Here is a 22,974-nt window from a genome sequence, read left to right as displayed (position 1 = left end):
TGTGTCGTATGAGTTATATCCATTACTTCTGTATTCTGAATCTTGCATTCGATGATGACACAGAAACCAGGATGAAGTCGAGGGAGCTGACTTTGAGAGAAAAGCAAGCAATTTGGATGCTAAAAGAAAAGAGGAAGTCAGTTAAAGCTCTAGCAAAAACAAAGGGCGTGGAGATATGGCATGGAGAGTTTGGAAACCACCAGCGACACCAGCAACCAACAACGAGCTGATCGGCTGAGAAAACAACAGTAGTTGATGACAGACAAATCATAAAATCTGTGAAAATGAATCCTAAAAGACGTGTCTGTAAAATCACCAACAACTTCCAGAAAGCTGGGGTGATGCTCTGACAATTTACTGTCCTCAGGAGACTTTGACACAGAATTACAGATGCTACACAGCAAGATGCAAACCTCTGACCAGCACCAAAAATAGAAAGGCAAGATTAGAGTTTGCAAAAAAGCACAAAGGTGAGCCAGAAGAGTTTTGGAACTGTGTTTATGGACCGATGAGACAAAGATGAACCTTTATCTAAGTGATGGGAAAGCAAAAATGTGGAGAAAAAAAAAGGGAACTGCAATGATCCCAAGCATACAGCCTCATCTGTAAAGCATGGTGGAGGTGGTGTCATGGCATGGGCATGCATGGCTGCCTCTGGAACAGGCCGTCTCAACTTTACTGATGACTTAATGCATGATGACAGTAGCAGAATGAATTTGGAAGGGTACAAAACCATCTTAACTACTAATAAAAATGACACCAGATTCATAGGAAGTGCTTCATATTGCATCAGGACAATGACCCAAAACACCCTGCCAGTTCAGTCAAGGAATTTATAAGGGCAAAGAAATGGAAAGTCTTAGATTGCCCAAGTCAATCTCCAGATTTAAATCTGATTGAACATGAATTTCACCAGCTGAAGAGGAGAGTAAATGCAGAAACTCCCCAAAACAAGCAACAACTGGAATTGGCTGCATTAAAGGCTGGGAAAAGCATTTCAAAGGATGAGACCAAGAGTCTGGTGATGTCTATGGGTCACAGACTCACTGCTGTGATTGTGCACAAGGGATCTGCAACTAAATAATAGCTTTTAATCTTTTACATCTGCATTATGTTCAACTGTCCCAATACTTATGCTCACATCAATGAGTAGGATGAACTCTAAAAGTGTTGTTCTTTTTATTTGGTAAAACATATACAGTGGTGTGAAAAAGTGTTGGCCCCCTTCCTGATTTTTTATTTTATTGCATGTTTGTCACACTTTAATGTTTCAGATCATCAAACAAATTTAAATATTAATCAAAGATAACACAAATAAACACAACATGCAGTTTTTAAATTTAAATTTTAAATTTGTTTTTTTATGAAGGGAAAACAAAATCCAAACCCACATGACCTTGATTGCAGTTGTTGCTGCTAAGGGTGGCCCATCCAGTTATTAGGTTTAGGGGGCAAGCACTTTTTCACACAGGGCCATGTGGGTTTGGATTTTGTTTTCCCTTCATAATAAAAAACTTCATTCAAAAACTGCATGTTGTGTTTACTTGTGTTTGATTAATATTTAAATTTGTTTGATGATCTGAAACATTAAAGTGTGACAAACATGCAAAATAATAAAAAATCAGGAAGGGGGCCAACACTTTTTCACACCACTGTATGTGTTGAAACGGCTAATAATAAAACGTGACATTCTGTAGTTTTGTCTCATATTAATATTTTAATCATATTTGCAAATGTCTTGACTCCACAGCCAACAGAGCAATTTTGTCTTTACTCTTCCAATACTTATGGAGGGCATTGTATATGTGAATATGCATTTTTGTTGTGTCATATTTGGTACATCAGGATTTGATGTATGACATAGTGAGAATATGAAGCTCACATACTCAAGGAGGGGAAAAAAAAAAACATTTTATTTAGAGGCCCAAATTGCGCAAAAATATGCAGTTTGGTGCAAATGTTGATATTTATATGTCCAAAAAGTAAGATCTTTTTTCAATAATTCATAACATACAAAACATACAGCATAATGCAACACAATCAATGCAATGATGATTGAGATAGGGACAAAATCATGATGTATTGTATTTGATTTTCATATTTCAACATATTTCTGGAAAAAAAAAAAAAGTTGCTTTAATCCAGTAAGTGAAATATTATACTATAAAGAACTATATAAACTAACTATACATAAATAAAATGCTAACTATATATAAACTAACAATATAGTAACAAGTTATTCTAATATTTACATCAGTAAAGGCATTTTTAACATTGATCAGAATGCCATGGATACAACTGCAACCAGACCAGAATGCCCTAGCAACCATATACATACATAGACCATATAAATACATACATAGATGTTGGCCCTATGTGAGGTCCCCTGGGAATGCAGCTGTTTCACTAGCACTGGCCAGCACCACTTACGTTTTGTTCAGAAAATGTACCAAGATATGTATTTGTTTTTGGAATTGCAATGCAAAACTACAGTTTCACGGTCAGTAAGAAATATTTATGGCTGTAAAATTCTCTGTTCACACGTCATTGGCAGAAAGTCAATTTTGGACCTTGCTTACGCTCCTCAAACCTCTATATCAAAGCAGAGAACACAAAAGACAGCATTAGCAAGTTCTTATGTTTCTCTAGCCCTTCTTGTTGTGTATTGTCACAGTTGTTGAGCACTCAGTAAAAATGTTAAAGTGGGAACTATCATTTTCACCCATCAGGCTCCAGAGACTTGCTTGCGCTCTTTTGGGAATAGAGAATCTGACAGTGGTGGCGACGCAGTCTGATGTTGTATTTAGATGACTGTGTTGATGCACATCAGCGTATGGTTTTAAAGCCATTTCAGTGGTTTATACAGCTGCCGCAGGCACAACGTAGAGATTGTGAGTATGAATACAGGTGACAGATCAAATGGAGACACTTGTTTTTAAGTTTATCTCTACATCAACCTCTGCGTGTAGGCAGCAAACATCGAGGCAGCCAGCCTCATGACGGGACACACACACACACACACACACACGCACATGCATAAATGAATTCAGTAATCCCTTGTGTATATTTGTACAAAGTCAAGTAATATCTGTCCTTGCGCATCAAAAACCTACAAAGCAAAGTAGATTAAATCCATATTTCTGAGAAAGGCTTTATAATGAGAATTGTTTTCCAGTACACTCACCAACAGCGAAAATATCAGCTAGATAGAGTTTTTATTAACATGATTGTTTATTTGATTTATTTTAAATTTTTATATAAAACTTTTATGATCTGTTTGTAAAATAATAAAACAGATCTAAAGGCATGTGAAAATCGGCAAAAAAAATTAATGCAAAAAGTTAAACTTTTCCGTCATCATTTATTTTGACTGCTTTTCTGATGCCTTTGTATCTGTTTTATTTTTAATTTTTTACCCTTAAAGTATTTAATTATTTTCATTTATGAAATAGCATTTTTACATTTTATTTCTTGTTTTTAAAATTTCTAAATTTGTAATATAAAAATATTACATTTTAATTTTCTTTCTTTTTTTGATTATGTAAGAAAGGATGAAATAATTATAAATCATGCCAATAATTAATGTATGGAAATTACTTTACACAAATTATGATGGTCCCTTAATTCTGATATCATTTTCACTACAACCAATAATTTTGCTCCCATATTTTTTTCTCCTAAAGTCTGTGTACTTGGAGACAACAGTCATTTGAGGAACATTTTCAAATTATGCAAAATAGCCACCATCTGCATTCTCAGTGGTTTTGATATACTGAGCTTCAAAGTTTTTGCATTCCATATACTTCATAGATAGAACCTTTTCGTTTTCTAAAAAAAAAAAAAGTCTCAAAATGTTCACAACTTAAAATCACAATGTAAATAATTTGTCACAGAATAAGAATATGTGAATAACTGTTTTGACAAAAATGTCAGATAGAACCTTATGATTCCAAGGTGCCGAAATGTTTTTTTTTTTTTTGGTTTTGTTTTGGTGGAACTCATAAAATGCTAGTTACGAAACTAAACAAATGACATAATTCTGAATGTATTATCCACTTTTAAGACATTGTAAGTAGACAAATTAAATACAAAGTGTTTTTTTTTTTTATAAAAAAGAAAAATTGCCAAACTGGGCTAAACCTGTCCTTGAACCATAGTTCTTACTGTATTTCTTGTTTTCTATCATTTTTTCTTATCTTTTTTGTTGTTATGTAACTTTAGCGATTGTTAAATCAGTGTGCACTCATCGGTTGCTGTGCCTGAAACTTTGTCCCAATATCCACATGCCAGCTTAACTGACAGACTTGTCTGAATTTGACTGAATCTGCACTGAAGTCTGAGCTGCCGTAATAAATGTATTGACTGTGCAGAAGAACGTCTGTGTGTTGGGCATCAGTCATCAGTTATATATAGTTTTTTTTAGACTTTAAAATAACACCATTTCTGTTTCTCTGCAGGTGGGTTGGCAGTAGGCAGTAACTGAAGATGAGGAGGCGCTGGTGGAGATCGGGCTGTCTGGGGTTGGCAATTGGCTTGTTTGTTATCATCGTCCAAATCTTGGCTCAAAACACTGAGGGTAAGACTCAAAGTTATGTCCATCATTCTTTCCCTGTCACTAACATGAGAGATTTTATTTACCACTTTTGCAAAATAAACCTTGCTACTTTTCTCCAGAACCATAGCTTTCGATTTCATTCCTGGAGTTGGTGAAATGGGATGTTACAGCCCAGCGTTTACGCTCTGAGCGTAGTCAGAGCGATAATTGTATCTCTATCTCTGTGTGGCAATGTCCCGCAAATCGGTCTCTGCGTCTTCTCTACACACCTTCATTACCGAAGCAGCCAGATACAGCTCTCCAAACTGAGCATCTGATGATGTATGAATTATACTGTCACGTCTGCCAAAGACAAACTGACAACCGTAATAAAAATCTCAAAACGTTGCTGGAAATGCCGCGAGGCTGAGTGGAAATAGAGGCAAATAAATTGTGGCTATTGTCAGACTATTCAGATTAGCGGTTGAGGATAAAAGATTGGTGGGCGTCTATAGTTGACATTTTCAGATATCCTTGTCTGTTCATGCAGCGTTTATTGTTATGGATTTTCGTATGATTTGAAGAGTGCAGTGAGGATGTTATGTGTAGGGCTGGGTGGTAAAATTGTGTATAATGTGCGGTGGTTGAAATTCTGCCACATTCTTTTTGTCAAATTCTTTATGCCGCATAATATCCATGATGTAATTTCTTACAACAGTCTGAAAACTGTTGTAGACGGGTGCTTACAGTGTAGACGGCTTCATTAATTATAATGGGAGTTGTTTACAAATGTGGTTGTCAAGCAATGTCGCATCTTGGCTGTGCATGAATTGGCTATTTATGGGCTGGAGAATAATATTTGTGATTCATCCTATTCAAAAACTCAAAACTTAATCCAAACCTAACAATCCAAGAATGCGCTGTGATGAACTTATCTAAGATGGCAAGAAGGAAAAAAATGTCTGATGAAAAATCTTTTACTCTATTCATGTGAGCTATGTATCATGCCATCCTAGATATAAATGAGTTTGCTTTTTCGTCTGAACAGATTTGGTGAAATTTAGCATTACATCACTTGTTCACCAATGGATCCTCTGCACTGAATGGGTGTCGTCAGAATGAGAGTCCAAACAGCTGATAAAAACCTCACAATAATCCACACGACTCATTGAAAAGTTGCATGTTTGAAAGAAACAAATACATTATTAAGATGTTTTTAACTTCGAGCCATTGTTTCCAAGTCATAATATTGCTTTTTTGTTGTCTCACCTAAATCAGGAGAGAAATATGCACAGATCAAGTGCTGTTTTACAAGTGAAAACAGTTCTAAACAAATATGTGGGTGGATTTTGATGTGAGAGAACAACAGAGGATGGACATTTTCCACTGGAGGAAGTGCTATTATGGACTATAGGAAGCACTATAGGAAGTGCTATTATGCTATTAAGGGGGAAGTCGTGGCCTAATGGTTAGTGAGTCGGCCTTGTAATCCAAAGGTTGCGGGTTCGAGTCTCGGGCCGGCAGGGATTGTAGGTGGGGGGAGTGAATGTACAGCGCTCTCTCCACCCTCAATACCACGACTGAGGTGCCCTTGAGCAAGGCACCGAACCCCCAACTGCTCCCCGGGCGCCGCAGCATAAATGGCTGCCCACTGCTCCGGGTGTGTGTTCACGGTGTGTGTGTGTGTTCACTGCTGTGTGCGTGCACGTTGGATGGGTTAAATGCAGAGCACGAATTCCGAGTATGGGTCACCATACTTGGCTGAATGTCACTTCACTTCACTTCACTCAAATATTGGCTAGAAATGGTTAAAATGTGCTAAAGGTGCAGTTTCTTAGTGATTTCTGAGAAACAATGTGGAAAATTTAAATCAATACCCAAGCAAATAATTTTGTGATGTAGGGGAAAGAGAGTGAGATTTGTAGAAAGACTGTGGAAAGAGAGATTGCTGAGACATTACCAATGAGGAAATAGTCAAAGCTTTCTAGCACTAGAGAGACCTAGAGAGTGGGAAGGCTTGCAAATAGGACTTTGTTTCTGCTCAATGCATGAATAACATTGGTTTTGCTGTGTTTAACAGAACCAGGATATGCTGTTGTTGTAATATTGTAATATTTAGTTGTTTCCTGTGTTGCATAACGTGTTCATGGGGGGTAGAGCAATGAAAGGAGGGGTGTGTTTCTTTTGGGTAGTGATGTGCTTGTTTGAATTTCAACATCAACAGTTTTTGTCAATCTACTTGCTGCAGCTCTAATGATGACCCATGGCTTTTTACTTCATAAAACACTAATTAATGGACTTGAGTCTTGCGAATTATTGTGATGTTTTTATCAGCTGTTTGGACTCTCATTCTGACGGCACCCATTCACTGCAGAGGATCCATTGGTGAGCAGGTGAAGTAATGCTAAATTTCTTCAAATTAGCTCCCATGAAGAATCAAACTCATCTACATCTTGGATGGCCTGAGGCTGAGTAAATTTTAAGCAAATTTTCTTTTTGGGGTTTCTTATTATTAAGGCCCTTGATTTGTGACTGAGCTTCACCGCATGCATCATGAGCCATTTTCACCTCCTCCAAAATGCTGAAGTTCCACAGAAGGGCAGTTTTTTCTGGGAAGCAACAAAGTGGGACGAGTGCACAAAAAAGACCCGCCAATGGCTTTGATGCATCAAAGAGAGGAAAAAAGGAGCTGTCATCTTTTTACTTACTCATTTATTACTATTATTATTTTTTATTAAAGCTATGCAACATAATTATGTTGAAAATTACATGTTACAGACGAGGCGAGCCTAACAAAGGTCAGATGACAGCAAACTAAAGATGTGAAAATATTAAAATAAAACAAATAAGATGAATATAGATGAATAAAAGGAAATTATGAGGCATTCAAGATCATTTCATAAAGTTTGACAGCTTTTAAACCTTTTTTTTTTTTTTCTTTGAGCTCTGAAAAACAGCATTGGTAAGGCAAAATTATGTGTGACAGCCAAATACTTATGGCCAGATTTGGAATAGTCATTGTAAAGAATGACAGATCAGCAGCAAACAGGGTCAAAGCTGAAATAGTTTAGAAATAGCTTAACTGGCGGACAGCCAGTTTTGGAGGTAACTCTGTTGCTATCATAAATTCATATTGTCATACAATTGGAAAAACTTAATGCAAGTTATGTGGAAAGGCCTTTAGAGTATTAATTTATTAGCTTAGCATAATGCTATGACTATTACTATTGTGACTATTCTTACTATTGTGAGCAACTGTGAGTGTTAGGGTTTATATTTGTGTGATGCACTTTAATAGAGTTGTTGACTGTTCACAGTGTTTCAAGTCAGTCAGTTAGGTGCCATTTTGTTTAGTATGCTGCCTTAGAAGAAACGTTGGGTTTTAGCTTCACATGGGGATGCTACTGACGTAAATGCATCTTTCAGCAGTGTGTCAGTAACTGTCAAAGCAGTCGAGCTTTACCAGTACCTAGCTATTTTTTGCAACAAGTAGCAGTGTTACACACATTAAATAACTGTTTTACACACACAGCTTTTAACAAAATGAGCTGAGGCAATAATCAACCACATTTGAAGTTGTTGAAAATGTATCAAATATTTTTTGGAAATATGATTCATTTTAGGGAGTTTGTTCATTTAAAAGATTAATTTAATGAACTGGTTTAAATGAATGATTCACCAGTTATTTTAAAGCATCACATAACCTCAATTTATGCCAAAAGGTTTTGTAGCAAAATGAAAAAAAATCTGTTTAGCACAATGTTTTACATTATAACATTTTACATTATTAAACTTTATTTAGTTACAGAGGACAGTAACAAAGTATTTTCCCTTCTTTACTGTAATTAACTACATTTATAACTCTGCAACCTGTACTTTATTTTACTTCAACTTCACTACATTTTCAAGCATATTATTGCACTTTTTACTCTACTACATTTCATAAGAACATATAATTACTCATTACTTTTAATACTTAAGCACATTAAAAATCAAATACTTTTGTACTTTTTTTCAAGCAAAATTGAAAATGAATACTTAAATTGAGTGATATTTTAATTAGGTACCTTTACTGAAATACTTGATTTGTGTACTTGTTTTGGCCACATCCATCCATCCACCCGTCTGTCCATCCATCTATCCATCCACCCGTCCGCCCATCCATCCATCCATCCATCCATCCATCCATCCATCCACCAATCCATCCATCGCTGTTTTTTGTTTTTAGTTTATAGTGTAGCTAGATCATTTTTCACAAGGTAACTTTGACTAGTTGAACTTGACATAATGAGTAGCTTTTATTTTTGTGAGCTACGGCTTCAAAGTAGACACTTCTTAAAAGGCAGGTGGCTTCATAGTGATTGATAGTGCACTAGATCCACTTTCTTTGGCTCCTGTCCATGTCGGCTGTCTTTCTGCGTGCCTATATTTCATTCTTGCCATTTGCCTGTACTTTGAACACGTCTCAGAGTATGTATGTACCATTTAAACGTGGATTGAGAAATCTGGGTGTCCATCTCAAAAGACGAGCTGGAAATCAACTCCACCTATTTCATCTTGTCACTGTAATTAAACTCCGTTGGATATCTGCGGCTAGGTGAGCCATTAAAGTCAGCCTGCAGGTGCACTTTGAGAGTGGAGTTAGTCTTCTCTGTCTAATTGAGAGGGAGGAGGAAATGCTTCTCAAGTCTCATGCCATCAGAAAGAAACTGCGGGCTGTTATTTAAAAAATGCACTCGACGTAATTACACTGAGCTCCTCATGGAACGCATCTATTCAATCCTAGTGAGCTGCCCGCTGAATATGGCCTGCTAACACTGTATCTACTCCTGATGTGTACATCAGAATCAGAATCAGAATTAGCTTTATTGCCAGGTATGTTTGCACATACGAGGAATTTGTTTTAGTGACAGTAGCTCCAGAGTGCGACAGAATGACAGCAAAAGGCAGGGAACAGATAGTAAAGAAATAAAAAAAATTTAATTAAAATAAAATAATGTACAAATATACAAAAAATGACGCAAATAGCACAAACACAATATACAAATTAGACAATTCAGTATGTACAGGTATGTTAGGTGCAAATTTGAAATGTAATAAGTATGTGTGTAAAATAAACATAAAAAGTATGATAGTGTTGTGTGTTTCACGTTTATTGTTAAGAGTTCAAATGTTCATAAGATGGATTGCCTGAGGGAAGAAACTGTTCCTATGTCTGGTCGTTCTGGTGCTCAGAGCTCTGTAGCGTCGACCAGATGGCAACAGTTCAAAGAGGGAGTGTGCTGGGTGTGAGGGGTCCAGAGTGATTTTACCAGCCCTTTTGCTCACTCTGGATAAGTACAGTTCTTGGAGAGTGGGAAGGGTTGTACCAATGATTCGCTCAGCATTCCGGACTACCCTCTGTAGTCTTCTGAGGTCAGATTTGGTAGCTGAGCTGAACCAGACATTTATTAAAGTGCAGAGGATAGATTCATTGATGGCAGAGTAGAATTGTTTCAGCTGGCGAAGGAAGTACAACCTCTGCTGGGCCTTTTTCACAATAGAGTCAATGTGAATGTCCCACTTCAGGTCCTGAGAAATTGTGGTGCCCAGGAACCTGAATGACTCCACTGCAGTCACAGTGCTGTTCATGATGGTGAGTGGGGGGAGAGCTTCTCCTGAAGTCTACGATCATCTCCACAGTTTTGAGCGTGTTGAGCTCCAGGTTGTTAAGACTGCACCAGACAGCCAGCTCCTTAACCTCCTGTCTGTAAGCAGACTTGTCACCGTCCTGAATGAGGCCGATCAGTGTGGTGTCGTCTGCAAACTTCAGGAGCTTGACAGAGGGGTCTTTAGATGTGCAGTCGTTGGAGTAGAGGGAGAAGAGCAGTGGGGAGAGAACGCAGCCCTGAGGAGCTCCAGTGCTGATGGTGCGGGTGCTGGATGTGAATTTTCCCATCCTCACTAGCTGCTGCCTGTCTGTCAGGAAGCTGTTGATCCACTGACAGACGGAGGTGGGGACAGAGAGCTGAGTTAGTTTGGGCAGGAGGAGGTCTGGAATGATAGTGTTAAAGGCCGAGCTGAAGTCCACAAACAGGATCCTCACATAAGTCCCTGGTCTGCCCAGGTGTTGCAGTGTTTAATGCAGTCCCATGTTGAATGCATCATCCACAGACCTGTTTGCTCTGTAGGCAAACTGCAGGGGGTCCAGTAAGGGTCCAGTGATATCCTTCAGATAAGCCAAAACCATTTTTTCAAATGACTTCATGACCACAGACGTTAGAGCCACAGGTCTGTAGTCGTTAAATCCTGTAATCTTGGGCTTCTTTGGGATGGGGATTATGGTGGAGCGTTTGAAGCATGAGGGGACTTCACACAGCTCCAGTGATCTGTTGAAGATCTGTGTGAAGATGGGGGCCAGCTGGTCAGCCCATGATTTCAGACAGGCTGGTGTCATACCGTCTGGGCCTGGTGCCTTTCCTCTCTTGTTCTTTTTGAAGACCTGGCGCACGTCATCTTCTCTTATCTGCAGTGCAGGTGTGGGGGAGAGGGGGGTTGCAGGAGGTGTGAATGGTGTTTTTTCAAAACTACAATAGAACTCATTAAGATCGTCTACCAGTTGTTGATTCTCCACAGTGCTGGGGGGTGGTGTCTTGTAATTGGTGATGTCTTTCAGACCTTTCCACACTGAAGTCGTGTCACTGGAAGAGAATTGGATCCTTAACTTATCGGAATAATTCCTCTTTGCCACTCTGATCTCCTTTTCCAGTGTGTATTTGGCCTGTTTATACAAGACTATGTCCCCATTCCTGTAAGCATCTTCTTTGGCCTGACGGAGCTGTCTGAGTTTTGCAGTGAACCATGGTTTGTCATTGTTATAAGTTAGATGAGTCCTGGTAGGAATGCACATATCCTCACAGAAACTGATATATGATGTTACAGTCTCTGTGAGCTCGTCCAGATCATCAGCAGCTTCAAAAACAGTCCAATCAGTAAGGTCGAGACAGGCTTGTAAAACCCGCTCGGTCTCATTAGTCCATCTCTTTACAGTCCTTAATACAGGTTTAATAGATTTAAGTTTCTGCCTCTAGGTTGGAATAAGATGAACCAAACAGTGATCAGAGAGTCCTAAAGCTGCTCGTGGAACAGAGTTATATGCGTCCTTTATCGCTGTGTAACAGTGATCCAGTATATTACTGTCTCTGGTGGGACATGTAACATGCTGTCTGTATTTTGGCAGTCTGCATTTTGGTGTGTTGCATTGTGACTATGGATATGACCCATACTTTAGTATTGCATGGCTACTCCACCTAGTTTATTTTTCCCAATCGTCATAATTAAAAAAAAAAATCTGTAAATCTGAATTTGATTTACTATTTATTTTGATTCTGTCAGCTATATCAAAGCCAGTTTGAATGATTGTGGTCAGCTAAAAAAATATAATTTATTTTTAACCATTTGCATTCATAGTGATCCATACTAAGTTTTTATCCTAGTGTATATATCTCATGATTTGTTGTTGTTGAAGGTCATGCATTTCATGGCTTTTGGTGGTAGTGCTTTAAAGAGAATAAACTAAGAGACAAAGCTGCTCATAGAAGGTGTTATAGCAAAAATGTTTAAAGTTTGAAATAGTAAGGGTAAGAATTTGTATTAGTTTTAATTTTAACTAATACAAATACTAATACTAATTTTAACATTACAATATATAAATATGTATATCAGAATCGTTTTATTTATTTTTTATTTATATAAGGTTCAAAAGTTTGAGGCTGGTAAACTATTTTAATGTTTTTAAAAGAAGTATCTTATGCTTATCAAGGCTGCATTTATTTGAATAAAAATACAGTAAAAACAGTAAAATTGTGAAATAGTATTACTATTTAAAATAACTGTTTTCTCTTTTATTATATTTTAAAATGTAATATATTCCTGTGACAGCAAAGCTGAATTTTCAGCATCATTACTCCAGTCAGAAATCATTCTAATATGCTGATTTGCTGCTCAATAAAAATGTCTTATTATTCCAATTATAAATGATTGTGCTGCTTAATATTTTTGCTAAACCTTGATAAATTTGTTTATTCAGGATTCTTTGATGAAGTAAAAAGTCTAAAATAGCAGCATTTATTTGTCTACACATCCGTACATATAATTTAATTGATCCCAAACTTTTGAATGGTCGAGTGTGTGCAATGTGTCAGACCTCTGTTGTGTGTGTCTTGTGTTTCCACGTGCTCCCTGTGTTTCCATGCCCATATTTGGTTTGTTTCCTGTCCTCGTTTGGTGTCATTAGTAGTTTATTCTGTTCCAGGTGTGTTTCGTTAATTATCCCTGGTATTTAAGTCCTGTCTGTGTTGTGAGATGTCGTCTGGTCAACTCGTTACCCCTGGTGTTTGATGTCTGTGAGTTTGCCTTGTCCTGCCTTGTCCTGCCTTGTCCTGCCTTGTCCTGCCTTGTCCTGCCTTGTCCTGCCTTGTCCTGCCTTGTCCTGCCTTGTCCTGCCTTCAGTGAAGTCTATTGTTTGAGTTTACGTCCTCGTCTGCGTGTCCTTGATCCTCCCTGCTGTGTGCACCGTGACACAATGCTTTCTTTGAATTTGGCCAACACGAGTTATCTTAGTATACCGTATGATGAAGGCAGACAGCAGGGTTTTTGAAAAAAAAAAGACAAGTGTCAGTTTATATGGCAGATTTTGCTATTCGTACAAGTTCAATAGAAAGAAATTCATGGATTCTTAGTCTGTTTGAAATCTTCAGTGGCTAGAGCTTTCTAATGTCGTGTGCCACTACAAAACATTTGCAAATTGAATTTAGACAAGTCAGTCTTTTGTTCTGCCAAACACACTAAATTCTATAGTGTTAAAATACACATTGCAACTCAACAGAAACATACAGTACATACAGTTGTGTAGAAGAAAAATGGAAGACAATTCTAATTCTAACACCCTTGAGCTGTAAAATAAGCAGAGTAATTGTTTTCTCGTGGTTTTGGAGGTGAAACTAGTTTGGTCACGTTCAGTTGCTCACTAACAAAATCCTGCATGTCCTCTCATCACCACAGTGACCAGAGAGTGCTTTCGAGGTCCAATCTCCCATCATCTGTGCAGAGAGTGTATCAAATCAGTTTTTCCCTCGTTCTGTTTGTCTCTTGTTCTGCCCATCTCTTCCTCTCTTTTATACTTGGTGTTATATTGGTGTGGTTTTATTATTATAGTCGCTCTTATCTGTTTATCACCTACGTCTCCACTTTTGTCATTCTGCTGTATCTGTCTGTCTTTGATGCTGTGTCTCGATGCATGCTGGGAGCTGGTGTGGCGTCGAGCTTTGTGATCTCCGGCTCTCTTCATTTTTACATTGTCTGTTGATCTATTTATTTTTATTTCTCTGTAACATCCTCTTTCTACCTTCAGAAATGTTGTTGGAGTTTGATTTTGTCTCCTTGCTGGCGAGTATGGATAGTGTTATGACCAATGACAGTACAGTACAGTGCGAGTAATTTTCTATCCCAATATGTTTGTTTTTTAATGGAAATTCGACAAACCAGTGGTATTGTATGATATATTATATTTTATGAAGTGTCATTGATAGCAATTAAAATGATATATGAATATTTTAGTTGTCTTTATTTTTATATTTTCTGATTTCTTTTTAAATTTAAAGTTTCAGTAATTTTGTTTTGTGTTTGTCTTTTTATGTCTGTATAGTTTAGTTTTAATTATTTTAGAACTTTAAGATAAACTGAAATAACTATGAAATGCTAGGTAAACAATAGCTGAAATAAAATAAGATTTTTAAGAATTTATTTAATGTCAGCTAACATTTATTTTATTAAAAAATAATATTTTTAATTGTAGTTAACAATAATAACCATGTAACAAAAGTTTATATGATACAGTAAATAACCTTAATATAATGACTATTTTTTGGATAGTGCACTGAATTAAATAATTTTCAAATTAATATAGATTAATTTTTTTAACTTTATTTTCAAAATTTGAAGGATGCAGCAAAATATAATGTTATTAATTGCAAATAGCATCAGTTGAATTGTATAGGGATACTTCAGCCAAAAATGAAAACTCATTTAGTCACCCTCAAATAGTTTCAAACTTGTATGAGCAAACAAAGATATTTTGAAGAAAGATGGTAAGCAAAAAGTTTACATAACCATTGACTTCCATAGTAAAGAAGAAAAATGTTAAGAAAGAACCATAAGAAAGAAACTCATACAAGTTTGGAACAGCTTGAGGCTAATTAAATGATTACCAAATTTTATTTTTTTGGATGAACTATCTGTTTAATCTAGTAAATTGTTTCTCAAGAAACAAAGATTTCATGTTGTACTAACACTGTGCACGTTTCAGTCAACTTTTCAGTTTCAGTTTATACTTTTATTTCTCAAAAGGAATTTTAGGAGAAAAATCTGAAGCATGGTCTGGAAAGAATTTCTTAAAGTCACTTCAGGGAATAGTTTTGGGAAGGAATCATGACATTGCATGACATTTCTTTTTCTCCCAGCTCAGGGCTTGCGTTTTCATCTTCTAAGTCATTGAAAAGCACTGATCTGTTAGATGTATACAGACAGCGGCGGGAATATCCTCTTGATCTGATTATGGGAAGTGTTGGCTGACTGTAGAAGAGTTTGCAGTCTGTGCACATCTCGGGTGATGTTTCACTCAACGGGTGTTAGAGGAGCTGCAGGTCGTGCCGACTCTTATGCCAATGGATGTTCTGAAAGCAAAAGCAATTGATAACTGTTTCAGTAAAATGTTCGGTGATAAAAGGCTTCAGCTATAAAGATTTCAGAGATGGGCTCTCAGCAGATTAGGTAGGAAGTCGTATTAGAGGACACTGGGATTCCCTGGAAAAATTACCTAAGGAAAAGGAAGTTGGATACATTCCATGGTATATATGTCTTGTGACTATTGGACTATGGGTGCTTTTGACCATGTGAGAAAATCAGGCCCGATACGAGATGAAGGGTGGGCCAAGTGATATTCCAGGTGGGCCAGGGTTATGAGTTGAGGGGGGGCTTTTCACTGGCTCTTTCACAAAATAATCAGTGAAAAGCAGCACAAAGTAATCCCAAATATCAAAACTCATTTCCATTTCTAAAATACATATTTTACAGTCACTGTTATGCTGTTATGCTTCATAAACACTCAAAGGCTTCCTACCAGTGGCCCTCCTTCACAAAACTTAACATCCAGAATATTTTTATGGTAGAATGGTAGAATGATAAAATTTTCAATACAAGCATTTCAGTGAAATTTAATTTAGGCCTATATTCAATATTTCAAGCCTTTAACCCACGGGGGAAAAATCAACCCACGGCAGCAGTTTAAAAGTAGCCCAATTCAGTAGGAAAAAAAAAATCGGACTTGAAAACCCTGCATCCAACACAACTTGTTGTAGTCCTATTTGACTGATCAAGAGTGGAGGGTAAGGAGTAGTGGTGTAGTGGTGCCTGGAGAAGTGGGTATAGGCTACTCTTTTTATGCCCCCATTTTTTTTTTGTTATAACGCCTTATATTATAAACAGTGACATTTAAGACTTGCATTTAATTCACCCCAATATGGGCCATTTGCACATTTTCACTTAACTGCTGCTACTTCACGGAGTAAGGATAATTATGAAATTAATATTAGCCACAACAGAGGTGCAAATTTTGCAATAATTCAAATTTAAAAAATTAAATAGACTGCAGCAATTACAATTTTGTCAGAACCTCTAGTAAATTACAAGCTATATGTTTAGTTGTCTATTCAGAATCGTAGGAGAATATGATCTCTATTTTGAAAAAAAAAAAAAAGTGATCAATTTATCCAGAATTGTGCATATTCCTATATTTGACTGACTGTTTCTCCCATGGCAGTGACGGGCAAATGCACACTCCCCATACCTTTTACAATTTCTATATAGTGCAAAAAATCCATTATAAAAGACTCGTGCTTTTAAGCCAAATACAAGCTGAAACAACTCTCCGCAATCTGGGAGTCTGGTTTTCTCTGTATTAGAGCCGTTTTAAGCTTACTGTCTGGACTTTCCTTGGACTGAAAAGTTTACAGGAGTTTACCAGTTTAAAAAATATCTGATCGCAAGAACCTGGTCCTTTTGATTTTTCTTTTCATATTATAATGTACTGATTCAAATTAGAAATCAATAATTAATTATTATTTTGCCACTTTGCGCGCCTCCCGTGACTTTCACGCCCCAGACCGACTCTGCTTGCATTCACGTGATTTGTCAAGATGAGAGGTAGGCTAATTCACGGTGCCCCCTCCTGGGTAATCTGATTTTTATAGTATAATTTCTAATTACCCTTATACTTAAAGATTAAAAGATACAAGTGCCGGTAATGCGTACTGGAGTGTCCGTCACATTTCGAACACTGGTCCTGTTATTAAAGAGTGCTCACTTTGCCTGACGTCTTCATTCGAAGTTGTAGTTGAAGAGGCAGCATCTCTGTCACTCTCGGGACAAAGCAGGTGCGGGCGCAATCATCAATCATATTTAAAGGGAAGCCGGCGCGTCCTGACCGCATCACTGTCTTTACTGGGTGTTTTTAGGGAATATTTGCATTTATTCACAGATGATTTGATTAGCAACTCATGTGGTGGACTGTCATGATTTTGGCTAATGCGAGACACTACTGAATTACGCATCAGAGGGTATTTAGAAGTAGGTATACGCAAAGCCGACTGATACGCTGTATACCTGAATATACCCTGCACTACACCACTGAGACTGACAAGACCATGCATCAACAGATTCTTAGCTCATTGACAAATATCTGATCTTGTAAGATGTTCTCCCTTTACACAGAGCACTGTACGCGCGTGATCGTCAAATCGAAAGTGAAAGTGAAAGGCGCAAGTGCTCATTCAAACGGATTTCAATTCCGCGCATATTGATAACGGCTCCCTGATGCACAAAAGTACAGTATTAGCACATATGTGGGTGTGTGGGCGGTAAGAAAACGAAAAAGAAAAAATATATGAACCTCAATTGAATATCACAACAATTTTGTGATTGGCTGTTATGTGTGGGGCCAGGGTGGGCCAAGGTTCTGATTGGGTGGGCCTGGCCCCCCCGTGGAGCCGGGCCTGGAAAAAAAAAATCTGTAAAGCTAAGCCTTTTCACACAAGCACAAAATTTGCTTAACTTGATTTATGTAACTTTATAGAAACAACTTTCTATGGTCTAAAATGTTGAAATATTTTCAACATGTAAACTTTATATAATTTAAATATAATTGTAATGTAATTTTAATATAAATAAAAAAATTATTTAATTACATTTTCAATAAACTTTTCAAATACCTTTAAATGTGAATATATATGAGCAATATATGAGCAATATCACATGAGTAGAAGTGCGATATGGCTGTATCTCGCCACGGCTGTGATTCGGCTGTAGGTAATCACAGCCGTGTGATATACAGCCATATGGCACGTCTAAGAGTGTGATATTGCGTTTATACAACAGTTCGACGGCACGAGTGTGTAAATAAATTAGAAACAACAACAAAGTGTCTTTAAAAGCACTCTTTTGTGCAGAACTACTTCCTTCCGCCAAAGATTTAAATCTAAAATTGACAGTTTAACAGCTGAGCTCAAGCCTCCGTTGCTAATTCCAAAACGTCACTTTAGAAATGGCAACGAAGGAACATTGAGTTGCTTCATTGAAAACTTATTGTATTACTGTAGTAAAAGAGAGATTATGAGAGAGAACTAAAATCACCATCACGAACACACACCATGCCTCCGTACTAAACACTATTATTAAATACTATTATTATTTATATAAAATATTATTTATTGAATAATATTATTTACTGTAATAAACAAACAGCCATCATAAAAGTTGCTGGGCAATTCAGCCAACCTTACAAAGACAGCGCAATACATCATTGAATAAACATTATAATATTTTGCCAAAACTATTGGCTATGGAACAAACAATAATTTAATGAGATCAAAGACTGGCCTATATATATACAAATTATATCTCGTGTTTAACCACTATAGAGACATCAGAGCCAGCGGTAAATTCCAGAAGATCTGGCCGCGGTGAAGCTGCTCTCGGCGGGTGTAATGAGCTATGAACGGCCGCTGAACCAATGGATCTCCCGTCTCCGAAAACGTCGAACCAAATTTGGAAATAGACCTTATTTTAGTAACAAACCGCATATTTGAAGTCCAAGCAAGCACATTCTCGCCTAAAAAACTCTTAAAACTGCATTCCGTGACACAAAACAGTATTATTTTTAAAATTATAGTGGATTTCACTCGCTTTGAGAAATACGGCAACTTCGGCAAGCAGAGGGATACAAACGGTGAAGAGGACGAGGAGCTTTGTTGGACTCCAATATCGCATACCTTTCAGCCAATCAGATTCGAGAACCAGAAAGAACTGTTGTATGTATGTGTATATATATATATATATATATATATATATATATATATATATATATATATATATATATATATATATATATATATATATATATATATTAGTTCTGTCAATTGATAAAAAAAAATTAACTAATTAATCGCACATTTTTCTGAAATTAATCGTGATTAATCCCACCTACAGTTTTTAAATATACTTTTATATTGCAATAATTTCACATTCAATCTTCAAATTAATTTACAGACAACATAAAGACAGTATTTTTTTTATATTTGTTTAATGGCATCTTTTTTTTTTTTATGACAGAAGGCCAGTATCACAGATACCAATACTGATTTATCTATAAAATTGCCCCCCCCCCCCCCCCCCCCCCCGATATTTACCTATTGACTATAGCCATTCAATATTACAGTATAATTGAGAGCTATCAATTTTAACATTTATTAGACTTTTAAAAAATAACTTCTGATTTAAGTGAACTTCTTCACATAATCTTTGGATAAACCCATTATAATAAATGTCATATTAACCTGTGCCCTTCAGCAGAAATATACAGAAATTGAAGTTATCAAACACTAAATACTAAATTAAATATAGATGAATCTTTAAAGCTATAAAAGTAATTTTTTTCCTCCTTTTTTTCTTTGTCATTTGATTAATAGACATCACAGTAGCTGGTTATTAGGTTACTTTGGCTGTTATTCCTTTAAGAGCTGCCACTGCTGAACTTGACGCGGATCTGACATGCATCATATGTTCAGGTCATAAAGTCTCTATTAATGAGCTGACGAGTTGAATCGGGTGTGTTAGATGAGTGAGACAGTGCTGGGCTGCTCCAGGACAGTTTTGAAAACCATTTCATAGACATGTTCTTAAATGTTACTCATATAAAATATATCACATTTTAAGGCAGCTTTAATCGCCTTTTTGGTAACTTCATGACTTAACTGACCATGACATTGCATGCACGTAGTTTATTTTGTGCTTTGATATGAAATGATACAGGCTACAGCGAGCACAGTACAGTTTCCGCACTCATTTGACTCGCGCTTGCCGCTAAAGTGAAGTGGAGCACGCGTCTGAAATGTCTCCCGTTTGATGTGGTCGTAAAGACGTTCTGCGACTGAATAAATGCACTTCTTGTCAAGAGAAAAAGTGTCAGAAACAGCTGTTGTGATTGGGGTGGCCAAACCTAGCTCCGTTCTCATGATGGTATTATAAACAGTTTCCAAGAAAGTTTTAACGTGACCATACAACAAAAACAGAAAAGGCTGAAATCTGTTTTGTTTTTTGATTAAAATCAATAGCTGAGACATAAAAATTGCCTTATAAAGAAATGTCAATATTTGCAACAGACAGAGACAAGGTTGTTTAGTTTTGCTATTATTTTATTTGAGTGAAAAGTGCTTTGTGCTTTTGTTGAGAGATCTTACTTGAACATATGTTGGTTTCGGTTTGCTGTACATTTCTAGAGCAGCCAAATTGGATATTTAGTGCACAAGAGAAAAAGAGTGGAGAGGAAGGAGGCTTTTAAGAATCAATAAATCTCACTTTTTTTTTTTTTTTGCTCTCTCTCTGTGTGCTGTTTTCTCTCTCTGTCCTATTGTCCTATTGGATGGTTTGTCTTTGTGGATTGACATTTGAGAGCATGTTCTCCAGTATGTGGTTGTCAATCTGCTGTATGTTTTTTTTTTTTGTCTACAGAATGTCCCTGAAATATCACAAATGTATAATGAGCATAAGGTCATTACTCATCATGATGGCTCATCCTGAAGTCTGATCTAGGTGTTGTTTGTTTATCAAGTTGTTGTGTTGGAAACACGTTGGTCCTCTTTCTGTGTGGCCCGAGCTGACATCACATTATACACACATGCCTGCCGTTAATCTCACAATTACAGGCCGTGCGAATTTGGATTCATTTTTGCTGAAAGTCCTTCTTAATAAATCGTTTTAAAATAAAGGTAATATTAAAAGATATAACATTTAGAACAAATTGGAACACATAACAAATTGGAACAAAGCGATCGGTTTGCCTGAACAATTAAAAATGAAAGGATTTTTAAAACAGACCATGCAAATTTTAAATCGTTTTTGCTGAAAGATTTGTAGTAATTGCTTTTAAAATAAATGTAATAACATATTATTGTTTTGTTTTGTTAGACATTTGTGATTTTGGTAGTTTAATGAACTTTGGTTGCTTCAGGACAGACATGCTATGAATAGTGGATTTTCTTTTTTCACAGAAATATTCAAATCCGTATCTGAATGCTGTTTTGTTTTGTTTTGGCCAGATATAAGAGTAGTTCATGCTATGGCACGAAGCGAGGCAGATTGAGTGAATAACTGAAACTTTTAATTTAGACCATGTTAATTTGAAAACATTCATGCTGAGAGTCCTTTTGTAGTAATCACTTTTAAAATAAAGGTAATACCAGAGGATAAAACTTGTTTTGTCCATTGGACTGGACAATTGAAGAACAAGCGAGTTTCAAAACTTTTTTTGGAAAGATTTATGATGTCTGTGTGTGGTGCTGCCAGTGGCAAGTGTGACCTGTACTCTATAAAACAATACAAATATAAATACAATGAAGGGCATTTGAAATACAAGGTTAGACATCAGGCAATCAGTGGCAGCAATTATTATTTTTTTTTTTTACTCATTGTTTACAGTTGTTGTAATGAAATTATTAGCCATCTGTCTGTGATTTTGAAAGAGTCTAATCAAGGCTTCACGTCGTCCGTATAAACTGTTCTTTGTGTTCAAAAGCACAGTTAATTAGTTAGTCTTTGGGAAAAGCGCAGACAGATACAGAAAATTGTGTTTCACCTTCCACAGTGGATCCTGATGTCTGTCGACTCGAGACGTATGTGATTTTGGTAGTTTAATTAATGTTAGGTTGCTTCAGGACAGACACGCTTTGATTAGAGTGCTGGATTTTCTGCTCAAAGGATGCTCACAGAAATATTCAAATCAGCATTTGAATGAAACTTTTATTAGAGTTCACCTTTAAATCATTTCTGAGCCTCAATCAACCTTTAAAATCCACAAGACTTTGACAGATTTTGTGACTTTAAAGGAGTAGTTCACCTAAAAATAACAATTCTGTCATCATTTACTCCCCCTCATGTTGTTCTAAACCTGTATGACTTGTTTCTGTTGAACACAAAATAAGATATTTTGAAGAATGTTGGTAACCAAACATTTGACGGTAGCCATTGGCTTCTATAGTTTTTTTTTTTTTTTTTTCATACTATGGAAGTCAATGGCTACGTCAACTGTTTGGTCACCAACATTCTTCAAAATACCTTCTTTTGTGTTCAATAGCTGAAAGAAACTCATACAGGTTTGGAACTACATGAGGGTGAGCAAATAATGACAGAATTTTCATTTTTGGGTGAACTATTCCTTTAAGACTCATCACAAACATACTGTGTAAGTTACAGACAGTATTGAAAGGCCAACTGCCACCTTATTTCTTACACATGCTAGTGGTCTTCTACAAACATAAAGTGAACCGTTTGTATTTTTTTTGAGCTGCTCTGATAACTCTGTACATGCTGCTCAGACTCTGCACTGGATTGGCCATGTCTAAAAGTCTCCTTCATCTAGCAGAAGAGCTGCTGGAGTATTGGCTGAGTATTTAAGCACCACATGAGGGCTCTAGATATTGACACAGAGCATCAGAAAGATACCACAGATGACCGAACCAGATGGAGATGTTTTCTGAGACAGCAGGGGAGGAAAAACTTATCAGCCACCAAAAAAAAAAAAAAAAAAAACCCAACAAACTAACAGAATGCATTGCTTCTGGACAATAGAGGAGTTTGATTGATTGTTTGGCTGTGGACAAAATTGTGTTTTATTTAAATATCAAAATTCTTTGAAGATTGAAACTGCTAATTTGTGCATAAATATATCAGCGTTTAGGTATACATTACCGTCTAAAGGTTTCGGGTCAATAAGACATTAACACTTTTAGTCAGTACGGGTGCATTACACTTATTATAAGTGACAGTTATTACTTTTAAATTGTTTAAATAAA

The 22,974-nt window shown here is 36.7% G+C and overlaps 1 protein-coding gene across 1 annotated transcript in view; it reads left to right on the top strand.

Moving 5' to 3' along the window:
- pcdh15a (protocadherin-related 15a) overlaps positions 1–22,974 on the top strand; it is a 233,974-nt gene that overhangs the window by 15,116 nt on the left and 195,884 nt on the right. The window contains exon 2 of the mRNA XM_079437451.1: positions 4,458–4,576. Coding sequence (XP_079293577.1) covers positions 4,486–4,576 — 91 coding nt within the window. The 5' untranslated portion in view covers positions 4,458–4,485. The remainder of the gene's footprint in view (positions 1–4,457; positions 4,577–22,974) is intronic.

This window comes from Barbus barbus, assembly GCF_936440315.1.
Source record: "Barbus barbus genome assembly, chromosome: 16".
In the NCBI taxonomy this organism is placed as follows: Eukaryota; Metazoa; Chordata; class Actinopteri; order Cypriniformes; family Cyprinidae; genus Barbus; species Barbus barbus.
This window is presented reverse-complemented; position numbering and strand designations above follow the sequence as displayed.